The 19,825-nt window shown below is 33.1% G+C and overlaps 2 protein-coding genes across 9 annotated transcripts in view; one reads left to right on the top strand and one right to left on the bottom strand.

Annotated features, from left to right (window-relative positions):
* LOC124439612 (adhesion G protein-coupled receptor L4-like) overlaps positions 1-3,448 on the top strand; it is a 33,107-nt gene extending 29,659 nt beyond the window's left edge. For all 6 annotated transcript variants that reach the window (XM_046989883.1, XM_046989882.1, XM_046989886.1 and 3 more), the window contains 7 exons: positions 109-175; positions 276-342; positions 476-564; positions 648-774; positions 1,287-1,328; positions 1,512-1,637; positions 2,280-3,448. In XM_046989883.1, the coding sequence (XP_046845839.1) occupies positions 109-175; positions 276-342; positions 476-564; positions 648-774; positions 1,287-1,328; positions 1,512-1,637; positions 2,280-2,555 (794 nt within the window). In that variant the 3' untranslated portion in view covers positions 2,556-3,448. The remainder of the gene's footprint in view (positions 1-108; positions 176-275; positions 343-475; positions 565-647; positions 775-1,286; positions 1,329-1,511; positions 1,638-2,279) is intronic.
* Positions 1-19,409, bottom strand: part of LOC124439616 (zinc finger protein 593-like) — a 29,590-nt gene extending 10,181 nt beyond the window's left edge. The window contains exons 1-5 of one of the 3 annotated variants that reach the window (XM_046989893.1): positions 19,083-19,409; positions 10,005-10,093; positions 9,211-9,273; positions 7,452-7,601; positions 6,840-6,874 (exon numbers count right to left, since the gene is read on the bottom strand). In XM_046989893.1, coding sequence (XP_046845849.1) covers positions 7,472-7,601; positions 9,211-9,273; positions 10,005-10,093; positions 19,083-19,184 — 384 coding nt within the window. In that variant the 5' untranslated portion in view covers positions 19,185-19,409 and the 3' untranslated portion in view covers positions 6,840-6,874; positions 7,452-7,471. Of the gene's footprint in view, positions 1-6,839; positions 7,602-9,210; positions 9,274-10,004; positions 10,094-19,082 lie in introns of those variants that run through there. The other 2 variants (XM_046989892.1, XM_046989891.1) reach the window with 2 other exon arrangements.
* Positions 19,410-19,825: the final 416 nt, after the last annotated feature.

The raw sequence follows: 19,825 nt of genomic DNA, 5'->3' as shown, positions 1-19,825 counted from the left end.
AAACACCATGAATAAACATTGCATTGGGCTAACTGAACATAAACACTCCTCGAAAAAATGGCATGTACACTGGATGATCCACAATAAATTTTTGAACTGTTTCTCTAGGTTTACCACTGGTTATCGTAGTTGCGTCGGTGATCGTATTCCGCGATGGATTTGGCACTGAAAGCGCGTACGTATACAAAAAAACATTCAACGCAAATAAACGCGAAAATTATAAAGTCAAAGCGTAACAGCATTCATTTTTAACTTAATAAATTTGCATTTTGTAGCTGCTGGTTGTCGACGGAAAAGTCGACGATTTGGACTTTTGCCGGTCCTGCTATTTTGGTGATGATCGTAAGTAGAAGTTGAAATGAACGATAAACTAGTTGGCATTTAAGATATATAAGTCCTGTGCCAAGAAAGTGACAACATCATGGAGTAAGATATTTAGCTACGACATTATTTTTCATTTCTGTCTGTCCTTCAGGTTAACATGGTGGTCCTTTGCAAAGTGATGAAAGAAATAAACTCTTTACGAGACAGTGATCAAAGAGATGCGAACGTTCGCTCGATCAGGTGAACTAGTCATTGAACTAGAATACATGGAGGCTGAAGGTTCTCCGTGGCAATCATTTGTGACTGAATGTTTGTTATTTTAGATATGGTGTTAGATCGACAATAATTCTTTTGCCACTTCTCGGACTGACCTGGGCATTTGGACTGATTGGTTTCAACCAAGACACAGTGGTATTCCAGTATCTTTTCACCGTCTTTAACTCGCTGCAGGTGAAAACGCGAACGCCTTTCATTGACTACCACTGAATCATATGAATGATGGATCTCGTCAGCTTTTAAGGCATATTACGCTGACATGCTTAAATTACTTACCCATTTTAGAAAACATTTACTCAAATCTTTCAACTCCACGTCCTTGAAAAGGTGACAAGTCTACATATAAGAAGAGACCAAGACCGTAAAAGTCCCAGGCTTGTGACCAGTATAGCCGTGTTATAACTGACGAAAGGACTTGTGAAATCTGGCTCTGTACTTTGTTTACACTTGTCACCTTTTCAAGAACGTCGAGTGAAAGGATTTGAGTAAATGTTTGTAAAATGTAAGAATAGGTCAACGTAATGTACTTTTCTGATCTTAGCTCTGACTATAGCAATTATATTATTGTCAGCGTTTTCAAACAAAATTTTCCCATGTCATGTAATTGTGATCACTAACTGTGCACGATTGTCATCTCACAATACCTAAACATCCTCCATTAAAAAACAATTTTATTTCTCTTTTAGGGACTGTTCATCTTCTTGTTTCACTGTGTGTTTAATTCAGAGGTACAACTTACTCCAATAAACATAATTGCCATTTCTGTCGTAGTACCAGACTTCTGAACTTCTGTATTTTCAAATTCGTTTTATTAAGTCTCATTCTAGCATCAAGTTCATCATCATATTCAAAGTTTCATATTTTTAACGCGACCAACCAACGAATTTTTTGGTATTTCCGTGACCTTTCAGGTTCGCAAAGCGTTTTGGCGAAAAGTCGACATCTGGTTCACCAACCATGGCAGTCAAATTGCGATCAATCAACAGTACGGAAGCAGCATCAAAAAAAGTCACGGCGACCACTCTCCCGTATCAACGGTTGGTAACACGTGACAGTAAAACGTCCAACCCTGTGCACGTTACCAGCTCAGGCTTATGATATCGTAGCATGTTTAACACGCAGTGGCCAATTACTAGTTCATAGTTCACGTTATTTGCGTTCCTGGGAAAACCCACTACTTCATGAGTTCTGAGCACTGTGCATTTAAGTGGAAGATAGTACGAAAGCCATTTTTCTTTAATACAAAAACTAAACACTAATTATGTCTTACTACCGAAAGCCTCTCGAAAGCCCGGGCCTGTAGGCTTAAGCTTACTTGGCCTACTGGATAATCTACTACAGACAAACGCCTTGTCTTTACGTCATTTCTAATACAATTTATTCAACCTGTGTTTTCTGTACGTCATTGTTAGCGGACAAAATCCTAACTGATGACTGACAAGTGGCGAAAGAAAGATCTTTTTCTGAGCATTCCGTTCTAGTGCACTCAGTTTACGAACAAAAATAGTGCAGTTCTGAGAAAGATTTTGGTCCTTCTAGACGACCAACATCTAAAACATGTGACGATACTTCCAGGTTCAAATCATTCACTTCAATAAATTGCTTATTGAAAGTTTACCACAGTAAATATCCGACGAACAAATACGATCAACCATTCACAAGACATCACTTTTTTATAGGGAGCAAACAGAATAGCAAGACCGAACAATGGAGTTTTGCATTATTCCTTCGACGTTATCACAGAACGTCGTAAACTGTCATCCATAACTGCGAGCACTTGTGTTGACAATTGGCCACACAAGTTCAGTCTCACTCCATCCATGGATGTATCATATCCACCTCGGCTGTCCCCACTCTCAGTTCGGATAACCTTCAGTACCTTTCCATCGATGTGCAAGAAAAGGATAGGAAAGAAAGTGCAGTTGCTAATACTGATGGCATTGATAACACCATGAAATACGACTCGGGTGATGACTACAGCTCTATGCAACAAAAAACTACACCACGGGAGAAAAATCTAGTCAAAATACTCGTACGTGAGAAAGATAATACTGATGAAGGGGATAGGTTAGACACGGAAAAAAAAGAACAATGCGCCTCAAAATATCCCCATAAAACCACAAACACCAACGAGGACACAAATACTCCTTCTCCTAAGAAAGAAAATTGCATTGAAAAACAGAAACGTGACTCGGTGGAGGGAGATGTGAGACACGAAAAGGGAACAGAAATAAACCGTGGCCTGCAAAACAATCCACACTCGAAGACGAAAACACAGTAGTCGGCATTGCAGGACAACTGGTGAAATCAAACCGACAAATAAAGTGCCAAAACAGATACATTGCTATAAATTGTAAGAGCTCAAGTAAAGCAACTAAATAGTATAAGAGAAAATGCCAATACACTTACGTTCCAAAATTATTACGCGCAGAAAGAAGTGTGGTGAAGTAACATAAAAAAATAAGTCACGTTCACAATATACATTAACGAAACGCAGGTGATGCAGAGATTATAGAGTACCACGTGACACAAGCCTTTAACGTACAATGTGAAGCATGGTAGCTACAACACGAAAATAAGTAATTTGCAGCCACAATACAGCGCAGCACGTAGACCGAAGCTTAACCAAAGCAATAAAAAAAAGAAAAGCGTTTAAGCAAGTGCTACCTGCTTAAATTAGCTTTTCAGTTTAGAACCTAAACAAATCAGAACGTACATACGCATGGCACGTAGTCTTGAGCTCATTAAGTTTAACCTTTTGGAAAGTAAAAATTAATAATTTCACTTAGTGATGTAAGTTTTTGAATAATTTATGTCAAATAGAGTTCAACAGTATCTAAAAGTCTTATCATATCTTTATATCTTTTTAACACTAAGCGCTATTTAAACACCGGAAATATAGCAACGGAATGGAAAATTTTCGAGCAAACGCATGCGTAGCATTAATTGTATATTCTGTTTAGAAAATTTTCCTGTCGGAAAAAAAGTTGAAATTAGTTGAACTTTTTTCCAGCAGAAAATGTTATTTGCAAAATAAACAAAATAGCGGCGTGCGAGAGGAGTGAGGAAGCTGGTATTTTCAATGAAAGTGTGAACTTTACTGAAAATGAAAGTGCTTTGCAATTTGCCTTCTCCGCAATAACATTGCCATGATAAGCGATGATTTCTTGTTTACTGTAGGCGCCATATTGATTGAGAAAAAGCAATTGAGTAAATGCATTTTGGGAAAAATCGCTTTAACAAACTTCCCGTGTGTGTTCGGTTCCTGGAAAATATTTCCGGTGTGTAAATGGCCTTAAATAATGCTTTCAACAGCGTAGTTGCCATGGTCAAAAAACAAAGTATTTCTAAAAAAACTGTTGCAAACCTAAAGAGAGCTATAAATTAACTGTCACGATATATTTCAGTCGGCAGAATTCTCACGACGTGCCACGTCTGCAGCTTCGTAGTATTTTAGTCTTTACTATAAATAGAAGTAGATTTTCGTTTTCATCGAAGAGAACGTGGCACCTGATGAAAAATCTATCGATATGCATCGCGTCAATTAATTTATAGCTATTTCATTTCTCAACAGTTTTTTACAACTATACTTAGTTGTCATTCAGCAACGCTTTTTAAAGCATTATTTCATTTTTTTGCCAAAACTAATTTCTACGACAAGTCAAGACAACGAATTGTTTTTGTCAAACTTTCTTGTGTTGGTGTAAGAAAAGGTGACTGCAGTCTGCGGTTCTTCCAATTTAGCTTTACCGAAAGGAACATCAATAACTAGTCTGATTGTGGGAACTTTTTTGCGATCGGTAAACACATTCCCCGTGTACAAATTATCACGTGATAAAGCGCTAAAATCAAACAACCTTCCCGACATAAATTGATTGAATGGAGAAGCGTCATGGCTTGACATTTCAGACGCACTTCCTCCGTGTGAAGCCATCCGCATTGCGCTTTGACGATGAGTCCGACGTTTATTACCGCGCATGTGTTTGGGTAAAAATTCGCCATTGTTATCTCCAGACATTTCTTTTACATTCTTTTTACATCCCTCTTTGTATGTCAGCAATTTGCTTTGGCGAACACTCGAATAACGTCTCTGAGGTTCTTTTCCGAGAAATGATAGTGGTGGTATCATAGATTTGGAACTAGAATTTCCACACTTTTTAAGAACAAATGTTTCGGTTTCTCTTGTCCAGTCCCGTAATTTTCCCAAATCCCAATATGGCGGATAAAGATTCAGCCTTGAAGGAGGAGGAGGGACTGGAACAATCATCCTCCTCCTATCTTTTGGCCTCAAAACAGCCGATCCCGATGCACGGGGAGGAGTGGTTCCGAGTTTTCGAAAGATCGACGCAGATTTTGACTGCGTTGTTGATAAATCACGAGGACGTCGACACGACATTCTCTCCAAGTCCGCGCTAACTTTTCGTTTATATGTTACAAAAGACATTCTTACGAATTACTCACATCCATCCATAACACATTAAGTCCAAACAGAGTAGCTCTGTTTTCCACAATTACATAACAAAATGATGCATTTTGCATCGTCAATACCAAATATTCTTCACAGCACAAAATCACAAAGAACTTGACTTTTCTCAAATATCCAATTGGAATGAGTGCCAGGTAATCACCGACTACTTTCAAGAACGAAATCAAAAACTCCTACAGCAATCTTTTCATCAATAAGAGGTGAAGTCTATGTTCTTCTTGCTTGATAATCTATAACATGACGCACATTCTTTGTTTCCACAAGGATTGGCCTGTCAGCTGGTAGAGAATCATAAACATACCCACGCAAGTAGTCTTAACTTTAATCCATAAGTCAATATAAGAAAAAATCGGATTTCTTTTGTGTTAATGGCTGTCTCAAGCTAATCCACATGCATTGTTTGTTAATGGTGCTTCGCAACAGTGTAATCATTCCTTCTTCGCCATGCTCACAGAGCAACATTGGATTAAAACCAGTCATTCGTGTGATACCAGAGTGAGCCTGCTAAATATGTAGCTGACTTTTCATTCGACAGTATTGAAGTAGCAACGGTACATCAACAATAAAGATAGGTTAATGAGTTAATTCATGGGAAGGAGGAGAGTTGCATCTTTCGAACGTGATTAAAGTGAAAATTCGAACACTTTATAAATGGCAGATTTCAAACTGTGGGAAAACGATCCTCGACTTCTTTCGTTCGTTGTTTCTTGAACAAGGATATATATTACATATCACACCACTGTAACTCGCACCTAATTTGTATATCTCTATCAACTTCATTATTTCTAAAAAACCTTTCTCCGTAATATGCTAACTCTTGTCCTTTTACGTTAACGGCTTCTAGGACTTTATTAAAACGATAAGCACACATTATAAACAACATCAATGAACATCTTGCACAAAATAAATTTATGCATTCTTGATGAAACTCACAGTTGGCAAAGGATTCTGGAAGAATTTCGGTTTTTTGGCCTTTTTTCCCAAAATTACGAAGTTCAAATATAGAGAAGTGCATTAGCATGCATAGTTATGTGCCTCCTAACTTCATAAAACCATATGTACAACCTCGTGTAGGTAACTTAGCCGAAAATACGGATCGTATTTCTACCATTGATTGTTTAAGCTACGTAGCCATTTTCTCCAACGATTTTCAAGGTTTCGAGAAAGAAGTGCATTTTTAAATATCCCGGCAAAATTCAATTTTTTTGCCGTTAATCTCTTGATTTTCTTGTTTTATTTGTTGAATTTAACTCATTCTAATTGTGCAGATTTGATGATGGTAGTTAAAGATAAATTTGATAATCTAAATACGTCGAGTTCCAAGTAAAAAATCAGTTTTCTAATGATACCAACCATGATTCTTGCGTGTCCGGTAAGAGTATTAATCGGTCAAAATGAAAAATTTATCAGACAATGACTGGTAGTGACCGACACACATATAGTTTGGCACTTTTCTCGCTAGATAACTCGATTTTGGCTCTTTGTTATCTTTGGCAGCAGAAATCGTTTGCTGTAACTTTTTTAAAACATCAGTCAAGAATAGTAAAACGATTATCACTAAATATGTGAATGAGTTTTTTATTAAAGGTAGGATGTGTTTTAATTTTTTTGCACCTGCGTTGATCTTTGGCCTTTAGTAAGAATTTGGCTAACGGCTTCATAAAGTCGAATCGATTCTCCCGTTTATTCCCCTCGTAGGCGGTTCTCCCCTGACACGTGTATGTTCAAATCAACAATAATTTCCACATAAAAGTACATTAAATAATATCTTTGTGTTCGCTTTTAACACTAAAGTGATATAAATCATATAAAATCCTCTTACTGTAAAACATCTCGTTTACATGGGTCAATGAAGAAGGCTATTAAGGTATTCGTTGAAAAATGATGAATGTTTACATTGCTGACGATAAAAACAAAAATTCTGGCTAAGATTTCAAAAAAATAATAAGTCATATTGCTGCTAGAAAGCACTGCACTGGTCTTAACTAAAGATATATACAGTGACATGAGATTGCAATTCGAAGTACGTATCTGAGTAAAAGTACATCTACATAATGAGATTTGAAAGACGAAAAATTATGTCTCAAATAATAGTAAACAGAATCCTGCTGAAAGTTTTCTGAACAGGGCAAGAGAGCTGTCACAAAATGGATGGAAGACTTGAGGGTGCAACACCCCAAAAACACAATTCTTTTGCATGTTTCTAATGGTCAAAATACACGACAATGGTGAAACAAACGACGACAGAACTGGTGCTTAAAACAGCTCATTTGATTGGTATTTTTGGAAAACTATATTTCCACAACCAGCATTTGCTGACTCCTTTGGTATAGCCCTGGAAAAATAATATCCTATAGCCGTGTACCTTTAAATTGCTTCCAATTTTCAATCATTAAATGTGTCCATATTTGTGTCAGGCAATAGTGGCCTCGTTGATGTTATGACGTAAGATCCTTTACCGCCAGCCGCTTCGGCTTCTTCATGATCATACGGTTTCTCCATCAGTTCTTTCAATCTGAAATCATCATGTAAATTTAAGCATATAGAATGCATACAGTTACTATGAGGTCAGTGGTTGGAATCTGATGAAGGAAAGAAACAGTTTACTAGCTTTGCCTCCAACCAACAAATTACCCAGCCCCTTCAACACAGTTCCTGTGCCATAACCCCACTGCCACAGTTAGACAATACAGTCGCTATCTTGCATGTGTAAATGCACATGTTTATGTGTATCTTCTACAGTGTGTCTAAAATAACTGAAGACACAGATTTATGCAAAATATCTAACTAAATTGCTGCATAAGTTAGACGCAGTGTTTAGATGAAATGCAAATTATTTTCATTGAAAAAAAGGAACAAGACTTGCCAATGCATTAAACTTATTCTAAGTTCATCAAAATACTGTTCTTTCACACAGCAAACTAATTCAATACGCTTGTATAAATCTGTATGTTTTATTTTTGAGACACACTGTACATCCTGCATAAGAAACAATACATTTCAAAGGTATTTGATCAGACAAATTATGCATATGAAAGTTTTCCTGTCAATTGTGCGACATTCACCCTGTTATTCATGGTTTCAAACATAAACAATAAAGTACGTATATGATATTCATTGTTCCTCAAGTAACTTCATCCAAACATAAACAATAAAGTACATAAATGATATTCATTGTTCCTTAAGTAACTTCATCCAAATGTAAACAATAAAGTACATATATGATATTCATTGTTCCTTAAGTAACTTCATCCAAACGTAAACAATAAAGTACATATATGATATTCATTGTTCCTTAAGTAACTTCATCCAAACGTAAACAATAAAGTACATATATGATATTCATTGTTCCTTAAGTAACTTCATCTCAAAACATATGCTTTAGTTTATAAATACATTTCACAAGCAAACAGTTTATTACTACCTTTCTTCAGAGATACCGTACGAACACACAGTAAAACTGAATACATTAAATACATGAAATAGCACATCCAAAAAATCCTAATTTTAACCATGTACAAAAACACAGTAAATTCATGAAATAGCACACCCAAAAATCCTAATTTTAACCATGTACAAAAACACAGTAAAACTTAATTCAGTAAATACATGCTAAATCCCAAAATACAGTAAATTCATGAAATAGCATATCCAAAATCCTAATTTTAACCATGTACAAAAACACAGTAAAACTTAATTCAGTAAATACATGCTAAATCCCAAAATACAGTAAATTCATGAAATAGCATATCCAAAATCCTAATTTTAACAAGGGTAATTTTACACATAGAATGCTTGATTTCACGATGGTAAAATATGAATGCTATTGTGAAGGATTCATTTTAGATGGTAGAAGTTACAACATATCAGTTTAGGAATTGGTTCCATAATTATAGCCAGCTGTATATCAAGGTAACCACACTACTTAAAATTACTCCCACTAGTCAAAATGTGTTTATTTAAACTGAAATAGACATGCATACAAGTAGTTTTGCCAATGGTTTCAAAAAGAGGCTATATTTCTGAGATTTGCCCATACATATGAATACTACAACAACTAATTTAATTAATCATTCATCAAGAAATCAATAATCATATATGCTAATTGATAATTATAAAACTACCTTTTCTTGTGATTTTTTGACTTCATGTGTTTACTTAACGAATCATTGTTCACAAAAGTACGTCTGAAAAAAAAACATAATGTAAAATAATAATGACAAATTAAAAGAAACCATAAATCCGGTCAAATTAAACTATGAGATTGATCCAATGCAAGCAAGTGTTAAGATAATTTTAAAAATTGGTGGTGCAATGAGCTTGATAAATTTGGAATGGGGCATACTTATACATGGCCATGTTTTGTTGCAAATACTTGGGGAGCCATGGGTGTGGGGAGAAACACAAATTGGATTTTTGCTTGATATATTGAATGTCAGCTTTGGGTGAATAAGTTTTTAAATTATTAATGAACAGGATGTTTACTTCTGCATGGTGAAGTCAAAGAAAACCTGAATGAAAGAAAGCGAGCAGTTTTATAACTTGTTCAACTTTCATGAGCAATAACATGGTGAGCATGAATTTCAAAGAGCCTGTTTATTTTTATAGTACGAAGTTTCTTTGAAGTTAATTGTTTTTCAAAGATTACAAGTTTCACAACATGCATTTTATGAATATTCCCCCTAATTCTCCGGCTGGCTATGCCCCTACTTGAGAAGCTTTGGGAGATGCATATGGGATTGTGAACAAATTCAAATGTTGTTCTGAAGGACATGTCAAAATTACATCCACAAACAGAAAGGTCAAGAGTTTGTAAATCTATTTTTGGCATTTCCGTATCATATACAGAAGATGAAACAAAAGAACACTAAAATAGTCAACAAAAGACAACAAAAGAATATCAATTCTTCATACTCACGCGCACTGAAGGCAATAATGCTGTCCTGAACCAGGCAATTCTGGGTCAAAACGAGACAAGAGTTTCGCCGAATTTTCGGGTTCTAAATCACTACCGTGAAATTGGCACCACATTGGGCACCACATTCAACACAACATTCATCACAACATTCATCACCACATTCAACTAAAATTTATCATTCAAAATGATAAATCAAAAAATCGTCTTTAAAACACGTTTTCCATCAAATACAACAGTAAAAAATAATTCTTAACTGTTTATTACTATTTTACAGTCCTTAAACATCACAAAAAATGTATAAAAGTCAAGAAATTGAAGAAAACACTAAGATTTATATTACAGTGTACTTTCCATTTCTCTTAAATAGCCTATAATTTAAAAACTACACGGTAGAATTTTTTTAAACTTGGCCAGAATATAGATAATTATATTGTCTAAAATATATCCAAAATCTGGAGGTGGCACAAAAAAATAAATGATAGAAAATCATCGACAAAGTCGGATGACACGAATGCGCGTAATATAATCTTATATATTTAAGTTAAGAATTCCGGTTCTTTAACAAACAAAGCCTTATAAATAGAAAACTACACGGTAGAAATTTTTTAAACTTGGCCATATTGTAGATATTCTTATTGTCTATGACATATCCAAAATCTGGAGGTGGCACAAAAAAATAAATGATAGAAAATCATCGACAAAGTCGGATGACACGAATGCATGTAATATGATCTTATATAATTACGTTTAGAATTCCGGTTCTAAAACAAACAAAGCCTTATAAATAAAAAACTACACGGTAGAATTTTTTTAAACTTGGCCAGAATATAGATAATTATATTGTCTAAAGTATATCCAAAATCTGGAGGTGGCACAAAAAAATAAATGATAGAAAATCATCGACAAAGTCGGATGACACGAATGCGCGTAATATAATCTTATATAATTAACTTCCTATATCCATGTAATTTTTCAAACAAAGGCCTATAAATAAAAACTACACGGTAGAAATTTTTAAACTTGGCCAGAATATAGATAATTATATTATCTAAAATATATCAAAAATCTGGAGGTGGCACAAAAATAAGTTGTAGAAAATCATCGACAAAGTCGGATGACACGAATGCGCGTAATATAATCTTATATAATTAACTTCCTATATCCATGTAATTTTTCAAACAAAGGCCTATAAATAAAAACTACACGGTAGAATTTTTTAAACTTGGCCAGAATATAGATAATTATATTGTCTAAAATATATCCAAAATCTGGAGGTGGCACAAAAATAAATGATAGAAAATCATCGACAAAGTCGGATGACACGAATGCGCGTAATATAATCTTATATATTTAAGTTAAGAATTCCGGTTCTTTAACAAACAAAGCCTTATAAATAAAAACTACACGGTAGAAATTTTTAAACTTGGCCATATTGTAGATATTCTATTGTCTAAAATATATCCAAAATCTGGAGGTGGCACAAAAAATAAAAAATAATATTCCTTGAGAATGTACTCTGGTATAAACCGTGAAGTTGGCACCACATTCGACAAACAGCTCTATAGCTAAAAAACTACACGGTAGAATTTTTTTAAACTTGGCCAGAATATAGATAATTATATTGTCTAAAGTATATCCAAAATCTGGAGGTGGCACAAAAAAATAAATGATAGAAAATCATCGACAAAGTCGGATGACACGAATGCGCGTAATATAATCTTATATAATTAACTTCCTATATCCATGTAATTTTTCAAACAAAGGCCTATAAATGAAAAACCACACGGTAGAAATTTTTTAAACTTGGCCAGAATATAGATAATTATATTATCTAAAATATATCCAAAATCTGGAGGTGGCACAAAAAAATAAGTTGTAGAAAATCATCGACAAAGTCGGATGACACGAATGCGCGTAATATAATCTTATATATTTAACTTCCTATCCATGTAATTTTCAAACAAAGGCCTATAAATAAAAACTACACGGTAGAATTTTTTAAACTTGGCCAGAATATAGATAATTATATTGTCTAAAATATATCCAAAATCTGGAGGTGGCACAAAAATAAATGATAGAAAATCATCGACAAAGTCGGATGACACGAATGCGCGTAATATAATCTTATATATTTAAGTTAAGAATTCCGTTCTTTAACAAACAAAGCCTTATAAATAAAAACTACACGGTAGAAATTTTTAAACTTGGCCATATTGTAGATATTCTCATTGTCTAAAATATATCCAAAATCTGGAGGTGGCACAAAAAAAAAAAGAAATAATATTCCTTGAGAATGTACTCTGGTATAAACCGTGAAGTTGGCACCACATTCGACAAACAGCTCTATAGCTAAAAACTACGGTAGAATTTTTTAAACTTGGCCAGAATATAGATAATTATATTGTCTAAAATATATCCAAAATCTGGAGGTGGCACAAAAAAATAAATGATAGAAAATCATCGACAAAGTCGGATGACACGAATACGCGTAATATAATATTTAATAATTAACTTCCTATGTCCAGGTAACTTTGCAAACAAAGGCCTATAAATAAAAAACTACACGGTAGAATTTTTTTAAACTTGGCCATATTGTAGATATTTTTATTGTCTATAACATATCCAAAATCTGGAGGTGGCACAAAAAAATAAATGATAGAAAATCATCGACAAAGTCGGATGACACGAATGCATGTAATATGATCTTATATAATTACGTTTAGAATTCCGGTTCTAAAACAAACAAAGCCTTATAAATAAAAAACTACACGGTAGAATTTTTTAAACTTGGCCAGAATATAGATAATTATATTGTCTAAAATATATCAAAATCTGGAGGTGGCACAAAAAATAAATGATAGAAAATCATCGATAAAGTCGGATGACACGAATGCGTAATATAATCTTATATATTTAAGTTAAGAATTCCGGTTCTTTAACAAACAAAGCCTTATAAATAAAAACTACACGGTAGAAATTTTTAAACTTGGCCATATTGTAGATATTTATTGTCTATAACATATCCAAAATCTGGAGGTGCACAAAATATAAAAGGAATAGTATTCCTTGAGAATAAACCGTGAAGTTGGCACACATTCGACAAACAGCTCTATAGCTAAAAACTACACGGTAGAATTTTTTAAACTCAAGTATATTATAGAATTTTATATTGTCTAAAATATCCAAAATTTGGAAAGTGCACAAAAATATAATGATAGAAAACATCGACAAAGTTGGATGACTCAAATGCGCGTAATATAATATTGCATAAATAAGTTAAAATTCCGGTTCTTTAACAAACAAAGACCTATAAATAAAAACTACACGGTAGAATTTTTTTAAACTTGGCCATATTGTAGATATTCTTATTGTCTATGACATATCCAAAATCTGGAGGTGGCACAAAAAAATAAATGATAGAAAATCATCGACAAAGTCGGATGACACGAATACGTAATATAATATTTAATAATTAACTTCCTATGTCCAGGTAACTTTGCAAACAAAGGCCTATAAATAAAAACTACACGGTAGAATTTTTTAAACTTGGCCATATTGTAGATATTTTTATTGTCTATAACATATCCAAAATCTGGAGGTGGCACAAAAAAATAAATGATAGAAAATCATCGACAAAGTCGGATGACACGAATGCATGTAATAATCTTATATAATTAAGTGGTTCTAAAACAAACAAAGCCTTATAAATAAAAACTACACGGTAGAATTTTTTAAACTTGGCCAGAATATAGATAATTATATTGTCTAAAATATATCAAAAATCTGGAGGTGGCACAAAAATAAATGATAGAAAATCATCGACAAAGTCGGATGACACGAATGCGCGTAATATAATCTTATATATTTAAGTTAAGAATTCCGGTTCTTTAACAAACAAAGCCTTATAAATAAAAAACTACAAGGTAGAAATTTTTTAAACTTGGCCATATTGTAGATATTCTCATTGTCTAAAACATATCCAAAATCTGGAGGTGGCACAAAAAAAGAAATGATAGAAAATCATCGATAAAGTCGGATGACACGAATGCGCGTAATATAATCTTATATATTTAAGTTAAGAATTCCGGTTCTTTAACAAACAAAGCCTTATAAATAAAAAACTACACGGTAGAAATTTTGGCCATATTGTAGATATTCTTATTGTCTATAATATATCCAAAATCTGGAGGTGGCACAAGAAAATAAAAGAAATAATATTCCTTGAGAATGTACTCTGGTATAAACCGTGAAGTTGGCACCACATTCGACAAACAGCTCTATAGCTAAAAAACTACACGGTAGAATTTTTTTAAACTTGGCCAGAATATAGATAATTATATTGTCTAAAATATATCCAAAATCTGGAGGTGGCACAAAAAAATAAATGATAGAAAATCATCGATAAAGTCGGATGACACGAATGCGCGTAATATAATCTTATATATTTAAGTTAAAATTCGGTTCTTTAACAAACAAAGCCTTATAAATAAAACTACACGGTAGAAATTTTTTAAACTTGGCCATATTGTAGATATTCTCATTGTCTAAAATATATCCAAAATCTGGAGGTGGCACAAAAAAATAAATGATAGAAAATCATCGATAAAGTCGGATGACACAGTCGTAATTACGACAAAGTCGTAATTATATAAGATCATATTACATGCATTCGTGTCATCCGACTTTGTCGATGATTTTCTACAACTGTGCATCTTTGATATATGATAATATCTATATTCTGGCCAAGTTTAAAATTTCTACAATTTTGATTATAAACCTTTCTTTGAAAATTGCATGGATATGGGAAGTTAATTGTAAGATCATATTACATGCATTCGTGTCATCCGACATCGATGATTTTCTATCATTATTGCCACTAATTTGAATATGTATAGAACAATAAGAATATCTACAATGGCAAGTTTAAAATTCTACCGTCTATAGAGCTGTATGGTCAGAGTACATTCTCGGAAATCCTTTTATTTTTAGCCACCTCAGATTTTGGATATGTCATGAACAATAAGAATATCTACAATATGGCCAAGTTTAAAAACTACCGTGTATTTATTTAGGCTTTTGTTGAAAGAATTCTTAACTTAAATATATAGATATACGCGCATTCATCATCCGACTTTGTCGATGATTTTCTATCATTTATTTTTGTGCCACCTCCAGATTTTGGATATATTTTAGACAATATAATTATCTATGTGGCCAAGTTTAAAAATTCTACCGTGTATTTTTTATTTACGAATTGTTTGAAAATTACATGGATATAGGAAGTTGGTTATATAAGATTATATTACGCGTCATGTCATCGACTTTGTCGATTTTCTATCATTTGTGCCACCTGATATATTTTAGACAATATATATCTGGCCAGTTTAAAAAATTCTACCGTGTAGTTTTTATTTATAGGCTTTGTTTGTTTTAGAACCGGAATTCTAAACGTAATTATATAAGATCCATGCATTCGTGTCATCCGACTTTGTCGATGATTTTCCACCTCAGATTTTGGATATGTTATAGACAATAAAAATATCTACAATATGGAAGTTTAAAAAATTCTACCGTGTAGTTTTTATTTATAGGCCTTGTTGCAAAGTTACCTGGACATAAGTTAATTATTAAATATTATATTACGCGTATTCGTGTCATCCGACTTTGTCGATGATTTTCTATCATTTATTTTGTGCCACCAGATTTTGGATATCTGTGACAATAAGAATATCTACAATATGGCCAAGTTTAAAAAATTCTACCGTGTAGTTTTTATTTATAGGTCTTTGTTTGTTAAAGAACCGGAATTCTTAACTTATTTATGCATTATTGCGCGCATTTGAGTCATGTTTGATGATTTTCATCATTTATATTTTTGTGCACTTTCCATTTTGGATATATTTTAGACAATATAAAATTCTTGGTTTAAAAATTCTACCGTGTAGTTTTAGCTATAGGCTTTGTTTGTCGAATGTGGTGCCAACTTCACGGTTTATTCTATTATTCCATTTATATTTTGTTGCACTCTTGGATATTTATAGACAAAAAAATCTTACAATATGGCCAAGTTTCTACCGTGTGTTTTTATTTATAAGGCTTTGTTTGTTAAAGAACCGGAATTTTAACTTAAATATATATTATATTACGCGCATTCGTGTCATCCGACTTTGTCGATGATTTTCTATCATTTATTTTTTGTGCCACCTCAGATTTTGGATATATTTTAGACAATATAATTATCTATATTCTGGCCAAGTTTAAAAATTCTACCGTGTAGTTTTTATTTATACTTTGTTTGTTTTAGAACCGGAATTCTAAACGTAATTATATAAGATCATATTACATGCATTCGTGTCATCCGACTTTGTCGATGATTTTCTATCATTTATTTTTGTGCCACCTCCAGATTTTGGATATGTTATAGACAATAAAAATATCTACAATATGGCCAAGTTTGTAGTTTTTATTTATAGGCCTTTGTTTGCAAAGTTACCTGGATTTAGGAAGTTAATTATTAAATATTTTATTACGCGTATTCGTGTCATCCGACTTTGTCGATGATTTTTATCATTTATTTTTTGTGCCACCTCCAGATTTTGGATATGTCATAGACAATAAGAATATCTACAATATGGCCAAGTTTAAAAATTCTACCGTGTAGTTTTATTTATAGGTCTTTGTTTGTTAAAGAACCGGAATTCTTAACTTATTTATGCAATATTATATTACGCGCATTTGAGTCATCCAACTTTGCCGATGTTTTCTATCATTTATATTTTGTGCACTTTCCAAATTTTGGATATATTTTAGACAATATAAAATTCTATAATATACTTGAGTTTAAAAATTCTACCGTGTAGTTTTTAGCTATAGAGCTGTTTGTCGAATGTGGTGCCAACTTCACGGTTTATTCTCAAGAATACTATTCCTTTTATATTTTTGTGCACTCTCCAGATTTTGGATATGTTATAGACAATAAAATATCTACAATATGGCCAAGTTTAAAAATTCTACCGTGTAGTTTTTATTTATAGGCCTTTGTTTGAAAATTACATGGATATAGGAAGTTATATAATATTATATTACGCGTATTCGTGTCATCCGACTTTGTCGATGATTTTCTATCATTTATTTTTTTGTGCCACCTCCAGATTTTGGATATATTTTAGACAATATAATTATCTATATTCTGGCCAAGTTTAAAAAATTCTACCGTGTAGTTTTTAGCTATAGAGCTGTTTGTCGAATGTGGTGCCAACTTCACGGTTTATACCAGAGTACATTCTCAAGGAATATTATTTCTTTTATTTTTTGTGCCACCTCCAGATTTTGGATATATTATAGACAATAAGAATATCTACAATATGGCCAAGTTTAAAAATTTCTACCGTGTAGTTTTTATTTATAAGGCTTTGTTTGTTAAAGAACCGGAATTCTTAAATTAAATATATAAGATTATATTACGCGCATTCGTGTCATCCGACTTTATCGATGATTTTCTATCATTTATTTTTTTGTGCCACCTCCAGATTTTGGATATATTTTAGACAATGAATATCTACAATATGGCCAAGTTTAAAAATTTCTACCGTGTAGTTTTTATTTATAAGGCTTTGTTTGTTAAAGAACCGGAATTCTTAACTTAAATATATAAGATTATATTACGCGCATTCGTGTCATCCGACTTTGTCGATGATTTTCTATCATTTATTTTTGTGCCACCTCCAGATTTTGGATATATTTTAGACAATATAATTATCTATATTCTGGCCAAGTTTAAAAATTCTACCGTGTAGTTTTTATTTATAGGCCTTTGTTTGAAAAATTACATGGATATAGGAAGTTAATTATATAAGATTATATTACGCGCATTCGTGTCATCCGACTTTGTCGATGATTTTCTACAACTTATTTTTTTGTGCCACCTCCAGATTTTGGATATATTTTAGATAATATAATTATCTATATTCTGGCCAAGTTTAAAAAATTTCTACCGTGTAGTTTTTATTTATAGGCCTTTCTTTGAAAAATTACATGGATATAGGAAGTTAATTATATAAGATTATATTACGCGCATTCGTGTCATCCGACTTTGTCGATGATTTTCTATCATTTATTTTTTTGTGCCACCTCCAGATTTTGGATATATTTTAGACAATATAATTATCTATATTCTGGCCAAGTTTAAAAAAATTCTACCGTGTAGTTTTTTATTTATAAGGCTTTGTTTGTTTTAGAACCGGAATTCTAAACGTAATTATATAAGATCATATTACATGCATTCGTGTCATCCGACTTTGTCGATGATTTTCTATCATTTATTTTTGTGCCACCTCCAGATTTTGGATATGTCATAGACAATAAGAATATCTACAATATGGCCAAGTTTAAAAATTCTACCGTGTAGTTTTTAGCTATAGAGCTGTTTGTCGAATGTGGTGCCAACTTCACGGTTAATACCAGAGTACATTCTCAAGGAATATTATTCCTTTTATTTTTGTGCCACCTCCAGATTTTGGATATGTCATAGACAATAAGAATATCTACAATATGGCCAAGTTTAAAAATTTCTACCGTGTAGTTTTCTATTTATAAGGCTTTGTTTGTTAAAGAACCGGAATTCTTAAATATATAAGATTATATTACGCGCATTCGTGTCATCCGACTTTGTCGATGATTTTCTATCATTTATTTTTGTGCCACCTCCAGATTTTGGATATATTTTAGACAATATAATTATCTATATTCTGGCCAAGTTTAAAAAATTCTACCGTGTAGTTTTAAATTATAGGCTATTTAAGAGAAATGGAAAGTACACTGTAATATAAATCTTAGTGTTTTCTTCAATTTCTTGACTTTTATACATTTTTGTGATGTTTAAGGACTGTAAAATAGTAATAAACAGTTAAGAATTATTTTTTACTGTTGTATTTGATGGAAAACGTGTTTTAAAGACGATTTTTTGATTTATCATTTTGAATGATAAATTTTAGTTGAATGTGGTGATGAATGTTGTGATGAATGTTGTGTTGAATGTGGTGCCCAATGTGGTGCCAATTTCACGGTAGTTTCTAAATCCCTATGAATCTCATCGATGTCTTTGGTCCTTCGTTTCGTTCTGTATTTCTTCTTTTGATCTTTTATATTCTTGTGCATTCGCTTACGACGAAGTCGCCCCATTGCTTCGAAATGAAAGTATTTTTTTAAACAATTTCTTCAGTGCGAAGTAAAAGTTTGAGTAGAAACTAGAAAGTAGAAAACAACCATGTGCAGGTTGACCAGTGAGGTTGACGGGTGACGTAGCTTGCATTGGCAGCTTGCACGTAAATTTCAAACAGGTTGCAACGGGGAATGGGTACTAGACTTTTGCGAGAAAATAACCAGGTATCTTTTTAATTCTCTATTAACTTAGGGGGTGTTTACATGAATCCGGAATGAGTTTCGATCCGGAATGAACTCATTCCACTTTAAAAGAAATCCTATTGCATGTTTACATGAATCCGGAATGAGTCACAACTCGATCCGGATCGAGTTCATTCCTAGTTTCATTCCGGATCGAAATTTACTTGTTATCTCATGTAAACGCGAATTGAGTTTCATTCTGGAATGATATTGTGATTAATGACGAAGCACGCATGTGGCATGGGTATTGTCTTCCGGCAAATTGAAGCTCGTAAGCAAATAAAGAGGCTAAATGGGTTAAAATGAGTGCGAAGAAAAACAACAATTAGTTTCACATAAACACGGATTGACCTCACGTTTCGATCGGGATTGAAAGTCATTTCGGATTCATGTAAACACCCCCTTACCTTACCGATAGA

Source organism: Xenia sp. Carnegie-2017, unplaced genomic scaffold (assembly GCF_021976095.1).
Source record: "Xenia sp. Carnegie-2017 unplaced genomic scaffold, XeniaSp_v1 HiC_scaffold_19, whole genome shotgun sequence".
NCBI classification, from domain to species: Eukaryota; Metazoa; Cnidaria; class Anthozoa; order Malacalcyonacea; family Xeniidae; genus Xenia; species Xenia sp. Carnegie-2017.
The sequence above is the reverse complement of the archived record's forward strand: the minus strand, read 5'-3'. Positions and strand labels throughout refer to the sequence as shown.